Raw genomic sequence first — 24,366 nt, forward strand, 5'->3', positions numbered from 1 at the left:
GAAGCAACCTATTTATATATGTTGCTGTTGCACACTATTATATTTCAGCAGGTGCTGCCTCTAACCCCCGGAAACAGAGAGTGCAATTGGGAACAAATCGACTTCTTCCACTCCAGCATTGCATTCGGTGCCCCATAATGATGGCCCCCTCTCAGCAGGAAGTAGCCAGAAAGATTATGATGCCCCATCTCCCTATGATTCTTGTGATAAGTAAATATACAAGCATGATAGGAATCATGTGCAAATTGACAGTGGGGATTGTGGCAGGCCAGTTCTCACTAATGCAGGCCTCCATAACAACTGTTTCAGTACTGACTGAGTGGTTAAGTTAAATATTAAAAGCTAGTGCCCTTATACAAAGGCTGGAACGTAAAAAACAAACAAACAAACAAAAAAAAACTGCTCACCAAGAGTTTTGCCGAGGCCTTAAAGAATGAAAAAATAATGAAGAAATTCTTAACAAGACCATTTAGGATTAAACAAGTTTTATTGTGAGTCTGAAGAAACTCCCCAGGCCTCCACAAACAAGTTTGTTTATTTTTATTTATTTATTTATTTTGATACAGAGTCTTGCTCTGTCTCCCAGGCTGGAGTGCTGTGGCCTGATCTTGGCTCACTGCAAGCTCTACCTCCTGGATTCAAGTGATTCTCCTGTCTCAGTCTCGCCAGTAGCTGGGACTACAGGCATGTGCCACCACGCTCAGCTAATTTTTTTTTTTTTTTTTTTTTTTTATTATAGATGGGATTTCACCGTGTTAGTGAGGATGGTCTCAATCTCCTGAGCTCATGATCTGCCCACCTTGGCCTGTCAAAGTGCTGGGATTACAGGTGTCAGCCACCATGCCTGGCCCACAAACAAGTTTATTAAGGGGTCTGAAGGAACTCCCATACCTCTGGGATTTAGCAGGAGACAAGATAAGTGTAATCACCCCAGCACCTGGATCCATTTAGAGTCAGTAAATTTATTTCAGCTCCAGAAGAAGGTCTTCAGGACTCAGGCCTTAGTTATAGATTAAAAGAAGTTAATCATTAATGTCTTTAGATTAATGCACGCTTACATGTAGATATATGGCTTAGACAGTATATAAGCTCTGGAAAATTTTGAGTTGGTTGGGCAATAATTTCCAGGCTTTCTCCTTGTAACCAGTTTCATAAAAACTCTCTTCCTCCCCAGTTCATCTGCATCTTGTTATTGGGCCACAAGAAATAGCAGCCCGGCCTTCAGTTTGACCTGGGAACAGGAGGTTTAGTTTGATGGGGTAAGTAAGCATCAAATCTTGAAAGTCCTCTATGCTGAAGTGTTTGAATGCTATCTTGTGAATTCTGTAACTTAATTTAAGCATTTTCAGCATGAAAAAACAATCAGGTATATATTTTGGAAAAATTACTTTGCCTGTGGTATGGCAAATGGGCCATAAGGGGACACAGGCTGTAAGACAGAGACCAGAGACTTCTGTAAATGAGCAGTTAAGAGATATGAGACCAAAACTCAGTGCAAGGAAATCCTCTTCTTAATCTTCAGAAATTGAAGTCCTTATCAAAATAGGACAGCAGAGCAGACATGCTAACAGCTCAGAGGAAAATCACTGCTGTTCTGGACCAGATCTACTCCTGTCTACCTGCAGGCCAGCAGGACTTGAGCTGCAAAGGTGGCTGCTTGTCAAGATGAGTTTGTTTGAAGCTATGGTTCTGCAGCCTGAGTCATTAGCCCTCCCTCCCATATATGATCCTTTCTATTCACCTAAGCTTTCCCTCCAGGCCCCAAAACAGCCCACTGGGAACATCAGTAGACTGTGTTCCCTGAACAACAGAGTGCCTCATTAGCTACTTTTTAATGAGGTCACAGCCTGTGACTGGTCATTAATTGACTGGCTAGTCAGCATCCCCAAGGGTAGGAGAGACAGAAGACAGAAGTCAGTGATTACAGAGCCTAAGTGTAGCTGTGTTAGAGGGAGAAAGAACTTAGAAGAGACTCTGAGGCTTTTACTCTGAGGTCTCCAGGGTCACTTCCAGCTCTCAGAGACTATGATTCTGGAGAACATCTTGAGGGACCAGGGCCTTGGTGGGAGGAAGTGACACAGAGTCAAGTGATCCCAGGCTTGTAACAGCTGTTGGTCTAGAGAGATTCTTGAGGAAATCAAATGCTCTTCAAGTTCTCTTGGATGCTTATGGAAATGGAATATTGCTTTTGAAACCTTTTGTCACCTTGCCTTTCATAACCATGGATTTTCTTGCTATTCCCCATACATGACTAAGTGCAGATTATTTGGGTTATTTTCCAAGTCTTTTTAAATTGTATTTATCCTGGGAGTTAATTTATTGGCCCTCTTCTATACTGCTTGTTTACTGTCTCCTAGACATCCCGTTCATTCACAGGATTCCAACACATCACCCCTCTGGAGATGAAACTTGGGCATTGACTTCTATCTCCCACTAGGATCAGTGCTACAGCCTCCTAATTGTATTCCCTGCCTCCAGTCATGCTGCAGATTTACACATACACCTCATTCCCATTCAGCCCTTAGTCTCCCCAGAGTTCTTTCTAAACACACATGTGGTAATCTGTCTTAATCATGTTTGAATTCCTTATGAATCACCTTCATAATCAGAATGAAACTACTGTACTTAGCATGTCATACAAATCTTATAGTCCAGTTCTAATTTCTTTTTCAAATTTCAGTTCTTACCATACCCCATCCATACATTTGAATGGGGTATGATGAAAATAGTTTATCATACTGAACTATTTTCTTTACCCTTCTACCATGCATTTTTAATTTCTCTAAATGTACTTTTTTGGTTCTCTCAAAAATTTAGAGTCTAAAAAACCTGAGTTCAAATTGTGTGTCTGCTACTTACCAGATATGAAAATCACTCTATGTTTCTCTCCTTCTATTTCCTCTTCTGTGAATTGAGTGATAATATCCTGTGGATTTAATGCAAAGATGAAATGAGAATAATAAAACCTACTGTGAACATGTTAAGAGGCCAGCCATTCATGTGGCACAGAGGTGCCACAGCCTGGCACCTCTGTGACAGCAGAGGTACCAGCTGGGTTAATCAAATGATATTAGCCAACAACTAACACCTGTGGAACTTTATGACTTTTTGTCTATTCTTTGTTAGTTTTTACATTTAAAGTAGTATATCAGTTATGTAAATTTCCCAATAGGTATTTGCTACTATTCATAACACAAGTAAATTATTAGGTTCCCTCCTTTTCCCAGTGAACAGAGTAAAGAAAGGAAGTAACATGTTAAATATGAGCTACATATTTGTCAACAAAGTGTTATTTACTCCTCACAGGTATTAACAAGAAGTATAGAATATGGGAAAGTAACAAGTAATGGGTGTCAAAGTTTGGGTTTGAATCTAGGTCTATCTGATTCCAAAATATCAAGTTTAAGATAACACATTTAATCTCTAAAATATAAAGAAAGAATCTAAGAGTCTAGAAAGATATTTGGAAGTAAAGGAATGTAATATGGGCAACCAAGAGGCTTCAGGAGGGTCATAAGAGAGAGAAAAAAACCTTTGAGGCCAATAGACATAAATGGATGACATATCACCATATTGTAAACTATTTCTTTGGGGTAATTGAAAGAAATGAATAGTTACTTTTTATTCTCTAATTCAAGCTCTTTATTCTCTAAATCAAGCTACTTGGGAAAGAATATGTCATCAACAGAAGGTAGATATTATTGTTAACTCAATTCCTCTGCCTGCTATTCTTGCCTCTCACCCCATACTCACCATACCAAGTTAATCCCTACATATTATTTAAGATTCAACTCTAGTGTTTTCTCTCCTGTGAATCTCTCCCTGATTCCTCCAGGCAAATCTGAGTTCATTCTCCTTTGTACACATGTGATGTCTTGTATATATAATTGTTAAGCATTGAAGACATTGAAATTGTCTCTTCATAAGCATAGAGGATACAGTAAGAGCAGCTCATCATTCTTGTTTGTATCTCTGACACCTAGTCCAATGCCTGGCATATAGTAAGTACTCAAAAAATGATTGAAGAAATGCATAGTCCCCAGATTGTTTCTCTAGCCTTGGCCTGTTCCATTCTCACTGAAAAGTGAGTATTGTCTCTGAGACATTTCTAAGTGTCAAGGCACATGTCAAATGACAAGCTCCCAGGACAAAATTTTCTCCCATTCTCTAAATCGTGAAAGAAAAATGTCTTATTACATATTTATTGCTTTTACCTCACTTTTCATTGACATATTCTTTCATTTAATCAGTGAATATTCATACTGAATCCTGAAGGTACAACAATGAACAAGTTGCGTCCTCTAAGAGCTCCTGGCTCCTTAAGTGAGACAACGTAAATACACAGATACAGATAAAAAGTGCCATAGAAAAGGCTTTACTATATTATAATTTTGCACAGATAAGTGCTATCAAAGAAGTGTTCAACCAGTCTCCTAATCCTATTAATTCCTCCTTGGCAACATCTTTTTACTCAAACCTTGGTTAAATACCCATTTTCACTTCCACTGCCATTAGTCTAGCCAGTGGATCTTCTCAGAGAACCTTCTGCCTGGGCATCCAGGCATTTCCATACATTTTCTGAAATCTAGGTAGTGGTTCCCAAACCTCAATTCTTGATTTCTGTGCACTCGCAGGCTCAACACCATGTGGAAGCTGCCAAGGCTTGGATCCGGCACCCTCTGAAACCGTGACTCGAGCTCTAGGTTAGCCCCCTTCAGCCGTGGCTGGGATGCAGGGCACCAAGTTCCTAGGCTGCGCATAGCACAGGGACCCCGGACATAGCCCATGAAAACATTTTCTTCTAGGCCTGTGGTGGGAGGGGTTGCCATGAAGCCCTCTTACATGCCCTGGAGACATTCTCCCCATTGTCTTCTGGATTAACACTGGCTGCTGGTTACTTACGCAAATTTCTGCAGCCAGCTTGAATTTCTCCTCAGAAAACGGGTTTTTCTCTTCTATCACTATAGGGAAAAGAATGAGAGATCAGACTGTTACTGTGTCTATGTAGAAAGGGAAGACATAAGAAACTCCATTTTGACCTATACTCTGAACAATTGCTTTGCCCTGAGATGCTATTAATCTATAACTTTGCCCCAACCTTGAGCTCACAGAAACATGTGTTGTATGGAATCAAGGTTTAAGGGATCTAGGGCTGTGCAAGATGTGCCTTTTTAACAAAATGTTTACAGGCAGTATGCTTGGTAAAAGTCATTGCCATTCTCCAGTCTCGATAAACCAGGGGCACAATGTACTGTGGAAAGCCGCAGGGACTTCTGCCCTGGAAAGCCGGGTATTGTCCAAGGTTTCTCCCCATATAGTAGTCTGAAATATGGCCTCCTGGGATAGGAAAGACCTGACCATCTGCCAGCCCAACACCTGTGAAGGGTCTGTGCTGAGGAGGATTAGTAAAAGAGGAAGGCCTCTTGCAGTTCAGAGGAAGGCCACTGTCTCCTTCCTGCCCCTGGGAACTGAACATCTTGGTATACAACCCCGTTGTACATTTGTTCAGTTCTGAGATAGGAGAAAAACCACCCTGTGGCGGGAGGCGAGACATGTTGGCAGCAATGCTGCTCTGTTACTCTTTACTCCACTGAGATGTTTGGGTGGAGAAAAGCATAAATCTGGCCTACGTGCACATCCAGGCATAACACCTTCCCTTGAACTTATTTGTGACACAGATTCCTTTGCTCACATGTTTTCTTGCTGACCTTCTCCCCACTATCAACCTGCTCTCCTGCCACATTCCTCTTGCTGAGATCGTGAAAATAATAATTAATAAATACTGAGGGAACTCAGAGACCGGTGTCGGTGCAGGTCCTCCGTATGCTGAGCGCCAGTCCCCTGGGTCGATTTTTCTTTCTCTATACTTTGTCTCTCTGTCTTATTTCTTTTCTCAGTCTCTTGTCCCACCTGACGAGAAATACCCACAGGTGTGGAGAGGCTGGCCCCCTTTCATCTCACATTGTCAGGCTGCAAATTTTCTGAACTTTGCAGTTCTAACTTTCTAAATTTTGCAGGGATACTCTGCTTCCCTTATAAAACTGAGTGCTTTTAGTAGCACCCAAGTCACATCTCAAATGCTTTGCTGCTTAGAAATTTCTTCCACCAGATACCCTAAATCATCTCTCTCAAGTTCAAAGTTCCACAAATCTCTAGGCCAGGGGCAAAATGCCACCAGCCTCTTTGCTAAAACATAGCAAGAGTCACCTTTGCTCCAGTTCCCAACAAGTTCCTCATCTCCAACTGAGACCACCTCAACCTGGACTTTATTGTTCATGTCACTATCAGCATTTTTGTCAAAGTCATTCAACAAGTCTCTAGGAAGTTCCAAAGTTTCACACATTTTCCTGTCTTCTTCTGAGCCCTCCAAACTGTTTCAACCTTTGCCTGTTACCCAGTTCCAAGTCACTTCCACATTTTCAGGTATCTTTTCAGCAACACTGAGCTCTACTGGTGCAAATTTACTGTATTCATGTTCACACTGCTGATAAAGACATTTCTTTTTTTTTTTTATTATACTTTAAGTTCTAGGGTACATGTGCATAACGTGCAGGTTTGTTACATATGTATACTTATGCCATGTTGGTGTGCTGCACCCATCAACTCGTCAGCACCCATCAATTCATCATTTATATCATGTATAACTCCCCAATGCAATCCCTCCCTCCTCCCCCCTCCCCCCTCCCCATGATAGGCCCCAGTGTGTGATGTTCCCCTTCCCGAGTCCATGTGATCTCATTGTTCAGTTCCCACCTATGAGTGAGAACATGCGGTGTTTGGTTTTCTCTTCTTGTGATAGTTTGCTAAGAATGATGGTTTCCAGCTGCATCCATGTCCCTACAAAGGACGCAAACTCATCCTTTTTTATGGCTGCATAGTATTCCATGGTGTATATGTGCCACATTTTCTTAATCCAGTCTGTCACAGATGGACATTTGGGTTGATTCCAAGTCTTTGCTATTGTGAATAGCGCCGCAATAAACATACGTGTGCATGTGTCTTTGTAGTAGAATAATTTATAATCCTTTGGGTATATACCCAGTAGTGGGATGGCTGGGTCATATGGTACATTTAGTTCTAGATCCTTGAGGAATTGCCATACTGTTTTCCATAATGGTTGAACTAGTTTACAATCCCACCAACAGTGTAAAAGTGTTCCTATTTCTCCACATCCTCTCCAACACCTGTTGTTTCCTGACTTCTTAATGATTGCCATTCTAACTGGTGTGAGATGGTATCTCATTGTGGTTTTGATTTGCATTTCTCTGATGGCAAGTGATGATGAGCATTTTTTCATGTGTCTGTTGGCTGTATGAATGTCTTCTTTTGAGAAATGTCTGTTCATATCTTTGCCCACTTTTTGATGGGGTTGTTTGTTTTTTTCTTGTATATTTGTTTGAGTTCTTTGTAGATTCTGGATATTAGCCCTTTGTCAGATGAGTAGGTTGCAAAAATTTTCTCCCATTCTGTAGGTTGCCTGTTCACTCTGATGGTAGTTTCTTTTGCTGTGCAAAAGCTCTTTAGTTTAATTAGATCCCATTTGTCAGTTTTTGCTTTTGCTGCCGTTGCTTTTGGTGTTTTAGACATGAAGTCCTTGCCCATGCCTATGTCCTGAATGGTACTACCTAGATTTTCTTCTAGGGTTTTTATGGTATTAGGTCTAATATTTAAGTCTCTAATCCGTCTTGAATTAATCTTCGTATAAGGGGTAAGGAAAGGCACCAGTTTCAGCTTTCTACTTATGGCTAGCCAATTTTCCCAGCACCATTTATTAAATAGGGAATCCTTTCCCCATTTCTTGTTTCTCTCAGGTTTGTCAAAGATCAGATGGCTGTAGATGTGTGGTATTATTTCTGAGGACTCTGTTCTGTTCCATTGGTCTATATCTCTGTTTTGGTACCAGTACCATGCTGGTTTGGTTACTGTAGCCTTGTAGTATAGTTTGAAGTCAGGTAGCATGACGCCTCCAGCTTTGTCCTTTTGACTTAGGATTGTCTTGGCAATGCGGGCTCTTTTTTGGTTCCATATGAACTTTAAAGCAGTTTTTTCCAATTCTGTGAAGAAACTCATTGGTAGCTTGATGGGGATGGCATTGAATCTATAAATAATCTTGGGCAGTATGGCCATTTTCACGATATTGATTCTTCCTATTCATGAGCATGGTATGTTCTTGCATTTGTTTGTGTCCTCTTTTATTTCACTGAGCAGTGGTTTGTAGTTCTCCTTGAAGAGGTCCTTTACATCCCTTGTAAGCTGGATTCCCAGGTATTTTATTCTCTTTGAAGCAATTGTGAATGGAAGTTCATTCCTGATTTGGCTCTCTGCTTGTCTGTTACTGGTGTATAAGAATGCTTGTGATTTTTGCACATTAATTTTGTATCCTGAGACTTTGCTGAAGTTGCTTATCAGCTTAAGGAGATTTTGGGCTGAGACGATGGGGTTTTCTAAATATACAATCATGTCATCTGCAAACAGGGACAATTTGACTTCTTCTTTTCCTAACTGGATACCCTTGATTTCTTTCTCTTGCCTGATTGCCCTAGCCAGAACTTCCAACACTATGTTGAATAGGAGTGGTGAGAGAGGGCATCCCTGTCTTGTGCCAGTTTTCAAAGGGAATTTTTCCAGTTTTTGCCCATTCAGAATGATATTAGCTGTGGGTTTGTCATAAATAGCTCTTATTATTTTGAGGTATGTTCCATCAATACCGAATTTATTGAGCATTTTTAGCATGAAGGGCTGTTGAATTTTGTCAAAAGCCTTTTCTGCATCTATTGAGATAATCATGTGGTTCTTGTCTTTGGTTCTGTTTATATGCTGGATTACGTTTATTGATTTGTGAATGTTGAACCAGCCTTGCATCCCAGGGATGAAGCCCACTTGGTCATGGTGGATAAGCTTTTTGATGTGCTGCTGAATCCGGTTTGCCAGTATTTTATTGAGAATTTCTGCATCGATGTTCATCAGGGATATTGGTCTAAAATTCTCTTTATTTGTTGTGTCTCTGCCAGGCTTTGGTATCAGGATGATGTTGGCCTCCTAAAATGAGTTAGGGAGGATTCCCTCTTTTTCTATTGATTGGAATAGTTTCAGAAGGAATGGTACCAGCTCCTCCCTGTACGTCTGGTAGAATTCAGCTGTGAATCCATCTGGTCCTGGACTTTTTTTGGTGGGTAGGCTATTAATTGTTGCCTCAATTTCAGAGCCTGCTATTGGTCTATTCAGGGATTCAACTTCTTCCTGGTTTAGTCTTGGAAGTGTGTAAGTGTCCAGGAAATTATCCATTTCTTCTAGATTTTCTAGTTGATTTGCGTAGAGGTGTTTATAGTATTCTCTGATGGTTGTTTTTATTTCTGTGGGGTCGGTGGTGATATCCCCTTTATCATTTTTTATTGCGTCTATTTGATTCCTCTCTCTTTTCTTCTTTATTAGTCTTGCTAGCGGTCTGTCAATTTTGCTGATCTTTTCAAAAAACCAACTCCTGGATTCATTGATTTTTTGGAGGGTTTTTTGTGTCTCTATCTCCTTCAGTTCTACTCTGATCTTCGTTATTTCTTGCCTTCTGCTAGCTTTTGAATGTGTTTGCTCTTGCCTCTCTAGTTCTTTTAATTGTGATGTTAGAGTGTCAATTTTAGATCTTTCCTGCTTTCTCTTGTGGGCATTTAGTGCTATAAATTTCCCTCTACACACTGCTTTAAATGTGTCCCAGAGATTCTGGTATGTTGTATCTTTGTTCTCATTGGTTTCAAAGAACATCTTTATTTCGGCTTTCATTTTGTTATGTACCCAGTAGTCATTCAGGAGCAGGTTGTTCAGTTTCCATGTAGTTGAGCGGTTTTGATTGAGTTTCTTAGTCCTGAGTTCTAGTTTGATTGCACTGTGGTCTGAGAGACAGTTTGTTATAATTTCTGTTCTTGTACATTTGCTGAGGAGTGCTTTACTTCCAATTATGTGGTCAATTTTGGAATAAGTGCGATGTGGTGCTGAGAAGAATGTATATTCTGTTGATTTGGGGTGGAGAGTTCTATAGATGTCTATTAGGTCTGCTTGGTGCAGAGATGAGTTCAATTCCTGGATATCCTTGTTAACTTTCTGTCTCGTTGATCTGTCTAATGTTGACAGGGGAGTGTTGAAGTCTCCTATTAGTATTGTATGGGAGTCTAAGTCTCTTTGTAAGTCTCTAAGGACTTGCTTTATGAATCTGGGTGCTCCTGTATTGGGTGCATATATATTTAGGATAGTTAGCTCTTCCTGTTGAATTGATCCCTTTACCATTATGTAATGGCCTTCTTTGTCTCTTTTGATCTTTGATGGTTTAAAGTCTGTTTTATCAGAGAAGAGGATTGCAACCCCTCTTTTTTTTGTTCTCCATTTGCTTGGTAGATCTTCCTCCATCCCTTTATTTTGAGCCTATGTATGTCTCTGCATGTGAGATGGGTCTCCTGAATACAGCAGACTGATGGGTCTTGACTCTTTATCCAGTTTGCCAGTCTGTGTCTTTTAATTGGAGCATTTAGTCCATTTACATTTAAGGTTAATATTGTTATGTGTGAACTTGATCCTGTCATTATGATATTAACTGGTTATTTTGCTCGTTAGTTGATGCAGTTTCTTCCTAGCCTCGATGGTCTTTACATTTTGGCATGTTTTTGCGATGGCTGGTACCGGTTGTTCCTTTCCATGTTTAGGGCTTCCTTCAGGGTCTCTTGTAAGGCAGGCCTGGTGGTGACAAAATCTCTATGCATTTGCTTATCTGTAAAGGATTTTATTTCTCCTTCACTGATGAAACTTAGTTTGGCTGGATATGAAATTCTGGGTTTAAAATTCTTTTCTTTAAGAACGTTGAATATTGGCCCCCACTCTCTTCTGGCTTGTAGAATTTCTGCCGAGAGATCTGCTGTTAGTCTGATGGGCTTCCCTTTGTGGGTAACCCAACCTTTCTCTCTGGCTGCCCTTAAGATTTTTTCCTTCATTTCAACTTTGGTGAATCTGGCAATTATGTGTCTTGGAGTTGCTCTTCTTGAGGTGTATCTTTGTGGTGTTCTCTGTATTTCCTGAATTTGAATGTTGGTCTGCCCTACTAGGTTGGGGAAGTTCTCCTGGATGATATCCTGAAGAGTGTTTTCCAACTTGGTTCCATTTTCCCCCTCACTTTCAGGCACCCCAATCAGACGTAGATTTGGTCTTTTTACATAATCCCATACTTCTTAGTCTTTGTTCATTTCTTTTTCTTCTTTTTTCTTTTGGTTTCTCTTCTTGCTTCATTTCATTCATTTGATCCTCAATCGCTGATACTCTTTCTTCCAGTTGATCGAGTCGGTTACTGAAGCTTGTGCATTTGTCATGTATTTCTCGTGTCATGGTTTTCATCTCTGTCATTTTGTTTATGATCTTTTCTACATTAATTAGTCTAGCTGTCAATTCTTCCACTCTTTTTTCAAGATTTTTAGTTTCTTTGCGCTGGGTACGTAATTCCTCCTTTAGCTCTGAGAAGTTTGATGGACTGAAGCCTTCTTCTCTCATCTCGTCAAAGTCATTCTCTGACCAGCTTTGATCCGTTGCTGGTGGTGGGCTGTGCTCCTTTGCAGGGGGAGATGCGCTCTTATTTTTTGAATTTCCAGCTTTTCTGCCCTGCTTCTTCCCCATCTTTGTGGTTTTATCTGCCTCTGGTCTTTGATGATGGTGACATACTGATGGGGTTTTGGTATAGGTGTCCTTCCTGTTTGATAGTTTTCCTTCTGACAGTCAGAAGTACTGTCTGTTGGTCTGTTGGAGATTGCTTGAGGTCCACTGCAGACTCTGTTTTCCTGGGTATCAGCAGCAGAGGTTGCCGAAGATAGAATATTGCTGAACAGCGAGTGTACCTGTCTGATTCGTCCTTTGGAAGTTTCCTCTCAGGGGTGTACTCCACCCTGTGAGGTGTGGGGTGTCAGACTGCCCCTAGTGGGGGATGTCTCCCAGCTAGGCTACTCAGGGATCAGGGACCCACCTGAGCAGGCAGTCTGTCCATTCTCAGATCTCAACCTCCGCGTTGGGAGATCCACGGCTCTCCCCAAAGCTGTCAGACAGAGTCGTTCGCGTGATAAAGACATTTCTGAGACTGGGCAGTATACAAAAGAAAGAGGTTTAATTGGACTTACAATTCCACATGGCTGGAGAAGTCTCACAATCAGGCAGAAGGCAAGAAACAGCAAGTCACGTCTTACGTGGACAGCAGCAGGCAAAAGAGAGCTTGTGCAGGGGAATTCCTCTTTGTAAAACCATCAGATGTCATGAGAGCAATTCACTATCACAAGAACAGCATGGGAAAGAACTTACTCCCATGATTCAATTACCTCCTGTTGGGTTCCTTCCATAACATGTGGGAATTCAAGATGAGATCTGAGTGGAGACACAGCCAAACCATATCAATTACTCTTTTCTCCCCTTTTCATACTGTACTCTTTGTAAAGAGGTCATGGGCCTCCTCATGGGCAAAGTAACTAAATAAATTATGTTGAATTCTTCTAGACAGACTTTTTGAGCCTTCCTCATTTATTTACTTATTCAATCATTTATTTACATCATATATACTCATAAACATTTATTTTATATTTTGGTTTATAATCCAATACTACCATATTTTTTGCTCAAATATTACAGCTTTGGCTACTGGGAGCTCTTCATTTGATTTCTGTGTTCCTTTGACATACCTAATAATGTGGGATTTTTTTCCATCACTTTCTTACTTTCTGCATTACAAGAGTCTCCAGGATCATCTTGCACACTTCCTGCCTCAGTCCTAGAATCAACCACTTCTCCAGGGAATATGAGTTCCTTTTAATGGAAGATTTTATTAGAAAGAAATATCTGGGTATTAGGTATCCATCTTAAGTTTTTACATGAATATTAATGTATATCCCCAGTTACATTGTATTCCATTGTAGTCTATGGAAAATTCGCAAGTTTTGAATCAGTCTCCTATTAATGAAATCAAGATTTTTTTTTTACATTATTTTTCAAGTAAAATGTGCTGCATTAGCAAAAGTATCAATAGAGTAACAGACATCCTATAGAATGGAAGGAAATATTTGCAAATTATGCATCTTATAAAGGTCTAATATCCAGCAGCTATAAGGAATGTAAGCAAATTTACAAGTAAAAACCAAAGACTCCATTAAAAAGTGGGCAAAGAATATGAACAGACACGTTTCAAAAGAAGACATACCTGTGGCCCAAAAGCACATGAGAAAAAGCTCAATATCATTAGAGAAATGCAAATCAAAACCACAATGAGATACCATCTTATACTAGTCAGAATGGCTATTATTAAAAAGTCAAAAATTAACAGATGCTAGCAAGGTTATGGAGAAAAGGGCATACTTAAACACTGTTAATAGGAGTGTAAATTAGTTCAACTATTGTGGAAAGCAGAGTGGGAATTCCTCAAAGAGCTAAAAACAGAACTACCATTTGACCTAGCAATCCCATTACTGGGTATATACCCGAAGGAGTACAAATCACTCTACCATAAAGACACATGCATGTGTATGTTCATTGCAACCCTATTCACAATAGTAAAGACATTGAATCAATTTAAATGCCCATCAATGGCAGATTGGATAAAGAAAATGTGTTACATTTATACCATAGGATATTATGCAGTCATCAAAAAGAACTAGATCATGTCCTTTTCAAGAACATGGATGGAGCTGGAGACTATTATCCTTAGAAAACTAAAGCAGGAACAGAAAACCATATACCATTTATTCTCATTTACAAGTGGTGGGACCTAAATGATGAGAACATATGGATACAAAGAGGGAACAACAGACATTGGGGCCTACTTATGGGGTGGAGGGTGGAAGGAGGGAGAGAATCAGGAAAAAATAACTAATGAATACTAGGCCTAGTACTTGGGTGACAAAATAATCTGTACGAAAACCTCCCATGACATATATCCCTGAACTTAAAAGTTTTTAAAACAATGGTGCTACATTTAAAAAATAATTTCGGCCAGGCGCTGTGGCTCACGCCTCTAATCTGAGCACTTTAGGAGACTGAGGCTGGCGGATCACAAGGTCAGGAGATCGAGACCATCCTGGCCAACATGGTGAAACCCCATCTCTACTAAAAATACAAAAATAAGCTGGGTGTGGTGGTGTGTGCCTGTAATTCCAGCTACTTGGGAGGCTGAGGCAGGGGAATTGCTTGAACCAGGGAGTCGGAGGTTGCAGTGAGCTGAGATCATGCCACTGCACTCTAGCCTGGTGACAGAGCAAGACTCTGCTTCAAAAAAGAATTTTTTTTTTCCTTTCTCCAAAATGACTGGCTTTTAAAAGCCTGGATCAGTTTAATATCATTTTATCTCCATCTTGCACTGTTCACTAGCTATTTCAAAATTAGGTAGATTCAATTCACCTGAACACCCAAGAGACTGGGGTTGATGTCTCCTACATTTTCCTTAACAATGACCAGCCTAGGACCAAATAACAACAGCAAAAATTCTTATGCTAAAGTCTACATGTCTGCGTCCCACTTTCTGTACAGTTTCCTCTTTCTTCCTTCTGGATTCAATAACAGCTATATTGGTCATATGTTCTTAATTCTTATCTTGTAATTTACCTAATTGTAGTTTACATTTCCCCATTAAAATGTAAGTTTTATGAGTACATGAACCAAATTTGATTTTGTTTTTCATTTTACTTCCATAACCTAATGCTTAGGAGAGTATTTGACATTTAGTAGATACTTAATGAACAATTATTCAGCATGCGATAGGTTTAACTAATATAAGTCGTTTAATTTCATCATAACACAAACTCTGTAAAATAAGAACATTTGTTATCTTTAAGAAATTTGGAAACCAAAGCTCAGTGAGTTTAACAAAATTGCTAAGCATTACAAGCCAGAGAGTTCCAGTGCTGAGATCAAATTTAGGTTGTTCTGACTTCAAACTCTTATAGTGCTTCTCTACACAATGCGGCTTCCCCTAGCCTGGAGTTTGGTTTTTCTTTCTTGAATTTTATCCTATTGGCATCTGAAATTCATATATTCTCAAAGGATGGTAGATTCAAACAAGACCAGGTCCCCTGAGAAAAGGAAGGAAGAGCCTAGAAACACCTGGAGAAAAATACAGGTGTCATCCCTTCGACTAGCAGCAAGGCCAAAAGAGGCACAGGTGGGAACAACTCTCCCAAAACCAGTACCCAGAGCTTGGCCAAACTTCATAGTGCACTTACTTGCCTCTGACACACAAGGCAGCAGTGAGCTGGCTACAGCTCTAGCCATTAATAGGTCAGCCAGGACAGGGAATAAGACTTCCCTGGTTCTTCTTTTGGCTTTGCCAGAACAGAAATAGAGCTGTTATATTACATGCATGAAGGACATGCATGAAGCATGGATGTCAGCCAGAGCTGAACAAGGCAGATGTTCCTGTTGGACACAGGTAAGGCGTTTTTTCTGTCTTTTTTTTTTTTTTCCAAGGACTGAATCTACCAGAGGCCACTCTCCAAGTTCAGTTAGTCAGCTGCACGAAATATGATCATAGTTTGGTGGATACCTAATTCTATTCTTCTGTCCACACTGCGAGATCTCATCAGTTCCTCTCTCCTTGGGCATCAGTTTCCCCATTCTATCTCATAAGATAAGTGAGATCTGGGTTCACAGAAAGACTGATATTACCCAGGCTTTTTCCAATTCTGTCCTCTAAAGTTTTCTGAGTCAGGAAGCTTCCAGGCCCTACAACCTTCACAGGATATATACAACCTCCTTCAGGTCTTGATTTTCATCTAATTAACACTAAAAAGACTTGCCTCTGTGGAACATTTATGAGACGGAGAACATCAGGGCAAACTACTACTTTACAACAATTCTACAGTCAGAGAAGGCCTAGAAGAGTGGGTTCCAGGTCCTGGGACAGTCAGGTGATTAGCAAAGGGATGTTCCTAGGGAAGCTCTAGAGCAAGTTTGTCCAACCTGTGGCCCATGGGCCACATGCGGCCCAGGATGGCTTTGAATGTGGCCCAACACAAATTCGTAAACGTTCTTAAAACATTTTAAGATTTTTTTGCGTTCTTCTTTGCTCATAAGCTATCATTAGTTTTAGTGCATTTTATGTGTGGCCAAGACAAGTTTTCTTTTTCCAGTGTGGCCCAGGAAAGCCAAAAGATTGGGTACCCCGTTCTAGAGGAACTGGAAAGAACCCTGTGGGCTGGCCACGGGCTGCCAACTTCTGCAATGCCTCTCCCGCACTGGAGACAGGGCACCAGCTTTTCTTCCCCAGTAGTTTTCAGAAGTTCTATGGGAATCCCAGCAGGTGTTTCTGCCCCTCCTTCTCCCTAATCTTCTCTGCCAGCACCACATACAACACATCTGTCATGAAATGAAGCTTCTAGGCCGGGCGCGGTGGCTCAAGCCTGTAATCCCAGCACTTTGGGAGGCCGAGACGGCAGATCACGAGGTCAGGAGATCCAGACCATCTTGGCTAACAGGGTGAAACCCTGTCTCTACTAAAAAATACAAAAAATCTAGCCGGGCGATGTGGCGGGCGCCTGTAGTCCCAGCCACTCGGGAGGCTGAGGCAGGAGAATGGCGTGAACCCGGGAGGCGGAGCTTGCAGTGAGCTGAGATCTGGCCACTGCACTCCAGCCTGGGCGACAGAGCGAGACTCGGTCTCAAAAAAAAAAAAAAAAAAAAAAAAAAAAAAAAAAAAAAAAAAGAAATGAAGCTTCTAGTAAAAGTGCAGTTCTGACAAAAAAAAAAAAAAAAAAAAAAAGAACAGTCATTGAGACAAAAATTCTAATGGTGAATAAAAACTCCAAGAAGAATGAACTTTGTAGAACTTGTGTAATCCTTTATACAATCAGTTGTACAAAAACATGTATAAATAGCTTACTCTGTAAAAACACTGGGCTTCTTCTTATAAAGATGACTAAGCAGTTTACACTATGGAGAAGTTTAAAGAGTGAGATATATATTGGTGGTAGAAATAGCTTAATAATTAAAAATATTTTTAAAGGATAGAGGAAAATACAGAAGATTACTAATCCTATCTGGAAGTATCACATGACAGACAGAGCTGAGTTTTGAGGATTTGAAGGAGTCAGACAGAGGAGGGGATGTGTGCAGGCAGAAATGATGTCACATGCAAAGGCAGAGGCAAGCAAAAAGAACTCGGTTCAGTAAATAGTAAGAAGCTCAACAGTGAAGCAGAAGAAGGGGAGATGGATGTGGGAGACCAAATATAACATTTCGGGTGTAGCTTAAGTTCATTTCACATGACTTGTTGAAAACCCCAATTTTTTAATTATAAATTTTTCTCATGTTTTAAGTTCAGGGTCTGCCATTTATTTTCCATATAATTACAAAATTTCTTATATATAAAAAATATATTTAATATATATTTATATAAATATATATTTAATATGTTTATATAAAATATATGTATTTAATATATATTTATATATAAATGAACATATATGTTCATTTTACAATGAATGACTTACATTGAATGTTATATTTTATTTTATTATAATATTATGGTTACATAAAATTACATATCAGTTTGAAATTTGTTTATTCATCTCTAATATGGAGAGGATAATGGCACTTAAATCCTAGAGTTGTGAGAAAATGATTAAGAGAATTACTATAAAGCACAAGGCATAAACATATTACATACTCAGGGAATATTGCCAGCTTCATCATTATTATGATCATCATTTTCATTTTTGTGTTTTTATTGCTAATGCAGAGCAAATATACCTCACTGTAGAAAATTTGGAAATCCAGAAAAATAAAAATAAGAAAATAAATCCTCTTCTTTTACCACTTGAAATAGGTCACTTTTACATTTTGCATATAGCCTGTCAGTCTTTTTATATAGCATATATTTTTTAAAATTGTAAATGTATCACATGTGTGCAGGCTGTGATGTTTTTCATTTAATATTATATGGTGATTATTATATGACAGCATTAAATGTTCTTCAAAAATGACTTTAAAGATTACAGGGTATTTCCTTAAATACATGCTTCGTAATTGAGCCATTCATTCTGTTAATTATCATTTTCAATTTATAACTATAATAGTGAGCACTAAACAAATAATTGGCTATGCTTACTAAATATTCACACTGATTCAATAATTCCAACCCACAAACATGCAAAGAGTTTGTTAAAATATGGCTGGGAAATTTCTATTTTTCCGGAGACAATTTTTAAATAAATTAAGAAGATATTGTCTTTTATTATTTTTAAAAATAGGTTCAAATCTTATTGCAACTCTATATTTAGCAGATTTAAAAAATCCATTAGCAATTCTTTTAATCAGTTTTTTATGTGAGTAAATGTGGAGTTTTACAGGACACATAATCATTTCTGTCAACAAAATCATGTAATGATGAAAGTATTTGCAAACATCCAAATGTCCCTCCATAGCGGAGGATTATTTAAAAAAAACTAATTCTCTTTCACTTCTTGTTAAAATGTCACCTTTACTTTGAAGAAATGGTATTCTTTCTCTCTCTGTCTTAACTTTCTATTGTGAGATCGTGTAGATTTGCATGCCCTTGTAGGAAATAATAGAGACATCTCATGGAGTCTTTACTCAGTTTCTCCCAAAGGTAACATCTTAAAAAACTATAGTACAATATTACTACCAGGAAGTTGATATTAATACAGTCAAGATATAGAACATTCCATTGCTAGGAAAATCTCCCACCTTGGTCTTTTATATCCAGACCTGCTTCTCTCTTGTCCCTACCCTCGTTAGTCACTGGCAATCACTGATCTCTTTTCCATTCCTATAATTTTGTCATTACAGAAATGTTATGTAAGTGGAATAATAAAATATGTCTGTTTTTTTCACTCAGAATTCTCTGGAAATTCATTCATGTTATTGCATGTATCAATAGTTCATCCTCTCTATTGCTGAGTAGTTTATCAAGGTATAAATGCATCATGATTTGTTTCATCTGGGTTTTTGCAAATTTGAGGCTATTATGAATACAGCACTGAGGAATATTCATGTTTTTATATGAACATAGTCTTCATTTCTCAGGGATAAATACCTAAAGGTACAATTACTGGTTGTATGGCAGTTGCATGCTTAGTTTTTTTAGAGAACTGTCGAACTGTTTTCTACAGTGGCTGTACCAAGCTTGTCCAACCCTGCGGGCCGCATGCAGAACAGGACAGCTTTGCATGTGTCCCAACAGAAATCCGTAAACTTTCTTAAAACATTATGAGATTTTGTTTTTTGAGACTTTTTTTGTTTTGTTTTAGCTTATCAGCAAATTCTTCTTCTTCCAATGTGGCCCAGGGAAGTCAAAAGATTGAACATTTCTGATACCATTTACATTTTCATCAGCAATGTATGAATGATCCAATCAGTCAAATCCTCACCAGTATTTGGTGTTGTCACTTTTTTTTTTTTTTAACCCATTCTGATATGTGTGCAGTGATATATCATTGGGGTCTTTATAAGCATATATGCATTTCCCTATTGGTGAATGCTTTTTATTTTTTTGTTTGACTGTGGTTTATAGGGGGTACTTTTGCTTTGTTTTATTTTGTTTTAATCATTTTCCAGTTTGATTACTTATCAGAAATTTTCCCTATTTTCAGAATTAAAAAAATCTTTCATTAAAATAAAAACATGTTTGTGTGAATATATTAAAATTTTCTTTTGTACTTAGGGATTCTTTTGGTTCAAAAAGTCAACTCTTCCATTTGCTCAGAGATATTTATTCTTCCTCTGGTACTTCTTTGGATATTATTTCTACCCCTCTCCATTCTTTCTGTCATTCTGAAACACCTGTTATAGTGATTTTATTTCTTTTATTTTACTTCATTATTATTCTTATAATTGTTTTGTTTTCATATTTTTTTCCAGTAACTTGGGTGTAATTTTTCAAATTTGTATTCCAATTGACTAACTCAGTTTTCTTAAGTTTCTGGCATTTTATTCCACAGGTTTAACTTCAATAATCATGGCTTTGTTTTGTCCCCCAGGTGGTCTTTTCTGGCCCGAGACTGTCATTTTCATGAGTACATATTCAATATTCTATTATTATTATTATTATTATTATTTTATTATTATTATTATTATTATTATTATTATTAAGACAGAGTCTCCTTCTGTTGCCCAGGCTAGAATGCAGTGGTGCAGCCTTAGCTCATGGAAACTTCTGCCTCCCGAGTTCATGCGATTCTCGTGCCTCAGCCTCCCAAGTAGCTGAGATTACAGCTGTGTGCCATCACGGCCAGCTAATTTTTGTATTTTTAGTACAGAGAGGGTTTCACCATGTTGGCCAGGCTGTTCTCAAGTTCCTGCCTTCAAGTGACCCTCCCACCTTGGCCTCCCAAAGTACCGGGACTATAGGCATGAGCCACCATGCCTGGCCTCAATATTCAATATTTTATAGGGCTTTGAGAGTAAGTAATAAAGACAATTTAATGTCTTTCAGCTTTCTTTCAGACTCTTGTTTTTGAAAAGGAAAACAATTGATTTCATATCTTGGATTTAATCTCATTAACCTAAAGTGTTGTATCTTCATATCTCCCATAACCTTCTCTGTTTACTTATTCTGAAAGAAAAAGTGTTGGCTTGCCTTGGAATGACAGTAAGAGAGTTTCTATTTTTTTTCTTTACTTTCTTTTTCTTTTTTGTTGAGCCTGAGTCTCACTCTGTCACCCAGGCTGGAGTACAGTGGCACAATCACAGTTCACTGTAGCCTCAACCTTCTGAGCTCTGGTGATCCTCCCACCTCAGTCTCCTGAGTAGCTAGCACAACAGGCATATGCCACCACACCTGGATAGTTTTTCCATATTTTTGTAGAGATGGGGTTTTGCCACCTCGCTGAGGCTGGTCTCAAACTCCTAGGCTCAAGTGATCTACCTGCCTCAGTCTCCCAAACTGCTGGTATTACAGGCGTGAGCCACCACGCCTGGCCTACAGTGAAAGATTTTCTAGTTGAGATGATCTGTCCTTTCATCATTGGTTCTTTTATTATTTTTTAAACTTACATTTGTTTTTCTGAAACTGAGCTAAAAACTGTAGACATTGCTTCATTTAATGTTTAGCATTTCTGAGAAATTTTAGATCAGTTTGATTATAATTCTTTTATAAGAATGGTGTTTTTTCCTTTATAGATGCTCTGGAGTTTTAAACATAATCTTGAAGTTCAAATTATTCACCAAGACCTGAGCAATATTTAGCCTCTTTAAATAAGTTGTCTGCTGCTTGAAAATGGATTGTGAGTAAAGATGGAGGGTAATTATAGATATACCACCTAGTCTTCTTGATCCAATGTCTACAGCTTTTGATCCCTTCTCTATCCCATTCTATCAACAATGTCAGAGCGATCCTTTTATGTAGCATTATGACAATGTCACTCTGCAGCTTCAAATATTCAGGTGAATCGCCTCATCTATTAAATAAAGTTTGAAATTCTCAGCATGTAATATAAGTCTATTAATGTAATATATCCAAAACACTGACCATATCTTTGTTTTTCTTTTACTTTGTGTCAGTTCTGGTTTTTACTGTTCCTTATAATGTTTTTAATTTTTATTATTAAATTTTTTAACATAGTTTGCTAACCATATTCATGTCTTTTTTTATTTATCCCAGTCTCTCAATTTCATTTTCTAGCTTCATATCAACATTTCTCCATTAGACTTCAATATTCTAGATTACAAATACAGTAAGAAGAGCCTCCAGATAACCAACTGCAAATTAGAAACCAGTAATACAAAACTGGGATTCAGTTGTGTCTAGGAAATCTCTTAAACCTCTTAATGCTAATGATGTTGGTTCTCTTGCTTATTTTGTCTGTCTTCACTGTGATTTTTCAGAATTCCCAATTCTAATTCTCCTACAAATTAATGAGTTACTCATCAGATAAGGCATGAAAGTCCAGCAAAACATGATTTAGTAAAAATCTGAAGGGTTTTGTAATCCAATAGCTGTGGTTTGGATTCAAGATCTGCCATGTAATTGGTGTTTCTTAAATTATCTGGGATCAGTTTCCTCGTGTATAAACCAGAGATATAAAAGAACAAAAATATGCATATGTAAATGGTCCTCAATACATGCTAACCTCTCACCCTCCTCTAAAATTCTAGCCAGTCAAGAAAGGTTCATGAAGAGTAGAAAAAATATTATATGCATTCTTCATGATAGTTATAAATATATTTCTAAAGTTTTGATAAATTTAAATGTATGTGTTCTTTTACAAGATTATAAACACTCGGTGTGTTTCATAAGTTTAAGCGTTTTCAGAAATATCACTTTCTCCCAAAATGTATCCTTTGATGAACCCTTCAGAAACTTGTGATTCTGACTTTGCATGACCTTTCTGAATAACTTAATGTGTGAACAGAAATATCAGCTCCTCTAGAAGCTGACTCAGGCCCATGTCACAGATTAGGCTCCAGCTACTATCTATTATGTTTTATTCTTAGACAACCCAAGGCCCTTCCTCTTCCTGAGGTGCTGACCCTGCCTCTTTCCCTGACAATAAGAGGGAATTTGAAAAACAAATTGAGAATCTGACTTCCAATCAAGAATCTTTCTCTATGACCACAGTTGGGGACTTCTGCCCATACTTACGGCTACAGGAAAGTGGACAAGAACGAGTGAGTTTATCCTCATAAGCTTCTCTTCCCTGCCTACTGAAATACAGTCGTTGCTCTTCCTGACATTTCTAACCATCTACCCAGTCACTCTGATGGGAAAGAGCCTCATGATTCTGGTTACCCTAGCCGACCCCATGCTACACAGCCCCATGTACTTCTTCCTCAGAAACTTATCTTTCCTGGAGATTGGCTTCAACCTAGTCATTGTGGCCAAAATACTGGGGACCCTGCTTGCCCAGGACACAACCATCTCCTTCCTTGGCTGTGCCACTCAGATGTATTTCTTTTTCTTCTTTGGGGTGACTGAATGCTCCCTCCTGGCTACCATGGCATGTGACCGCTATGTGGCCATCTGCAGTCCCTTGCACTACCCAGTCATCATGAACCAAAGGACACGGGCCAAACTGTCTACTGCTTCTTGGTTCCCAGGCTTTCCTGTAGCTACTGTGCAGACCACGTGGCTCTTCAGCTTTCCATTCTGTGACACCAACAAGGTGAACCACTTCTTGTGTGACAGCCTACCTGTGCTGAAGCTGGTCTGTGCATACACAGCACTGTTTGAGATCTACGCCATCATCGGAACCATTCTGGTGGTCATGATCCCCTGCTTGCTGATCTTGTGTTCCTACACTCTCATTGCTGCTGCCATCCTCAAGATCCCATCAGCTAAAGGGAAGCATAAAGCCTTCTCTATGTGGTCCTCACATCTCCTTGTTGTCTCTCTTTTCTATATATCGTTAAGCCTCACATATTTTCAGGCTGAATCAAATAATTCTCCTGAAAGCAAGAAGCTGCTATCATTGTCCTACACTGTTGTGACTCCCATGTTGAACCCCATTATCAATAGCCTGAGAAATAACGAGGTGAAGAATGCCTTCATCAGGATGGTCTGCAAGACCCTAGCCCTCAGAAACTGTATCCCATAGACCTTAGGAAGTAAGGCTACATTTTACTGGATGAGAAACAGTCAGTCCCAGATTTGAGATTCCTCTCTGCATCTTTCCACATCTCCAATGAGATGAAGTCCTGTTGCTGAAATGGCTTTTGGAAAGCTGAGTGAGAGAAAAGAGCACAGAAGTAGTTTCGACCTAGCACCACCAACTATGAAAACTCCTCCTCCTACCCAATGTAGACTTACATTGTTTTTCTTGTTTCAATTTGTATGACAGCACTTCTGTGGCCAACTATTTCCAGGTGTTTATATTTCTGTAGTCACCTGCATTGTGCACAATATGAAACTGCTTGTCATTATAACATGGGGGCATACATAGTAACAGAGGGTAAAACCCATTAAAAATTATCTTGTCACTTTTCTTCCTGTGGTCAGATCTGATTCTCCATTCATGAGATAGAAAATCTCACGATCTCTCCCAACACATCACTCTCCTCACCATCTTACTTCAATTCTCATGCCCTTAAGCAGTGTTAGTTCTTTTAAGCTTACTGGTATGCAGTATGCATGTACGAGAGTAGATCAAAAGTTTACATGCATATGCCCTTATAACCCCAATAATTATTTCCTTCACACTAGATTTTTCCTAAGAAGAACAACCTGACCTTCCCTAAGCTCTCTATTCCATATTCAGGTTCTTGTGTTTTGTTGAAGTAATATCATAAATTTCAGTCATAGCTTTGCTTTGATGAGAACAAAGCTCCAGAATAAGTCTTCTTTAACCACAAGATTTCTCCTTCTTCTTATGATCTGGTAGTACTCTATTTGTAGATGTGTCCTAATTTATGTAG

The 24,366-nt window shown here is 38.9% G+C and overlaps 1 protein-coding gene across 1 annotated transcript; it reads left to right on the plus strand.

Moving 5' to 3' along the window:
• Positions 1 to 15,371: 15,371 nt before the first annotated feature.
• LOC104661904 (olfactory receptor 10A2-like) lies at positions 15,372 to 23,622 on the plus strand. Its single transcript, XM_010362736.2, has 2 exons — positions 15,372 to 15,427; positions 22,574 to 23,622. Exons 1-2 carry the CDS (start codon positions 15,372 to 15,374, stop codon positions 23,547 to 23,549), a joined length of 1,032 nt encoding a protein of 343 aa, XP_010361038.2. The 3' UTR covers positions 23,550 to 23,622.
• The last annotated feature ends 744 nt before the right edge of the window (positions 23,623 to 24,366 follow it).

Source organism: Rhinopithecus roxellana, chromosome 15, assembly GCF_007565055.1.
Source record: "Rhinopithecus roxellana isolate Shanxi Qingling chromosome 15, ASM756505v1, whole genome shotgun sequence".
NCBI classification, from domain to species: Eukaryota; Metazoa; Chordata; class Mammalia; order Primates; family Cercopithecidae; genus Rhinopithecus; species Rhinopithecus roxellana.

Coding starts and splice junctions, on each gene's coding strand:
- LOC104661904 (XM_010362736.2), top strand. CDS start 15,372: ATGAAGCATGGATGTCAGCCAGAGCTGAACAAGGCAGATGTTCCTGTT. Junction 15,428..22,573: donor GATGTTCCTGTTGGACACAG/GTAAGGCGTTTT, acceptor CTATGACCACAG/TTGGGGACTTCTGCCCATAC.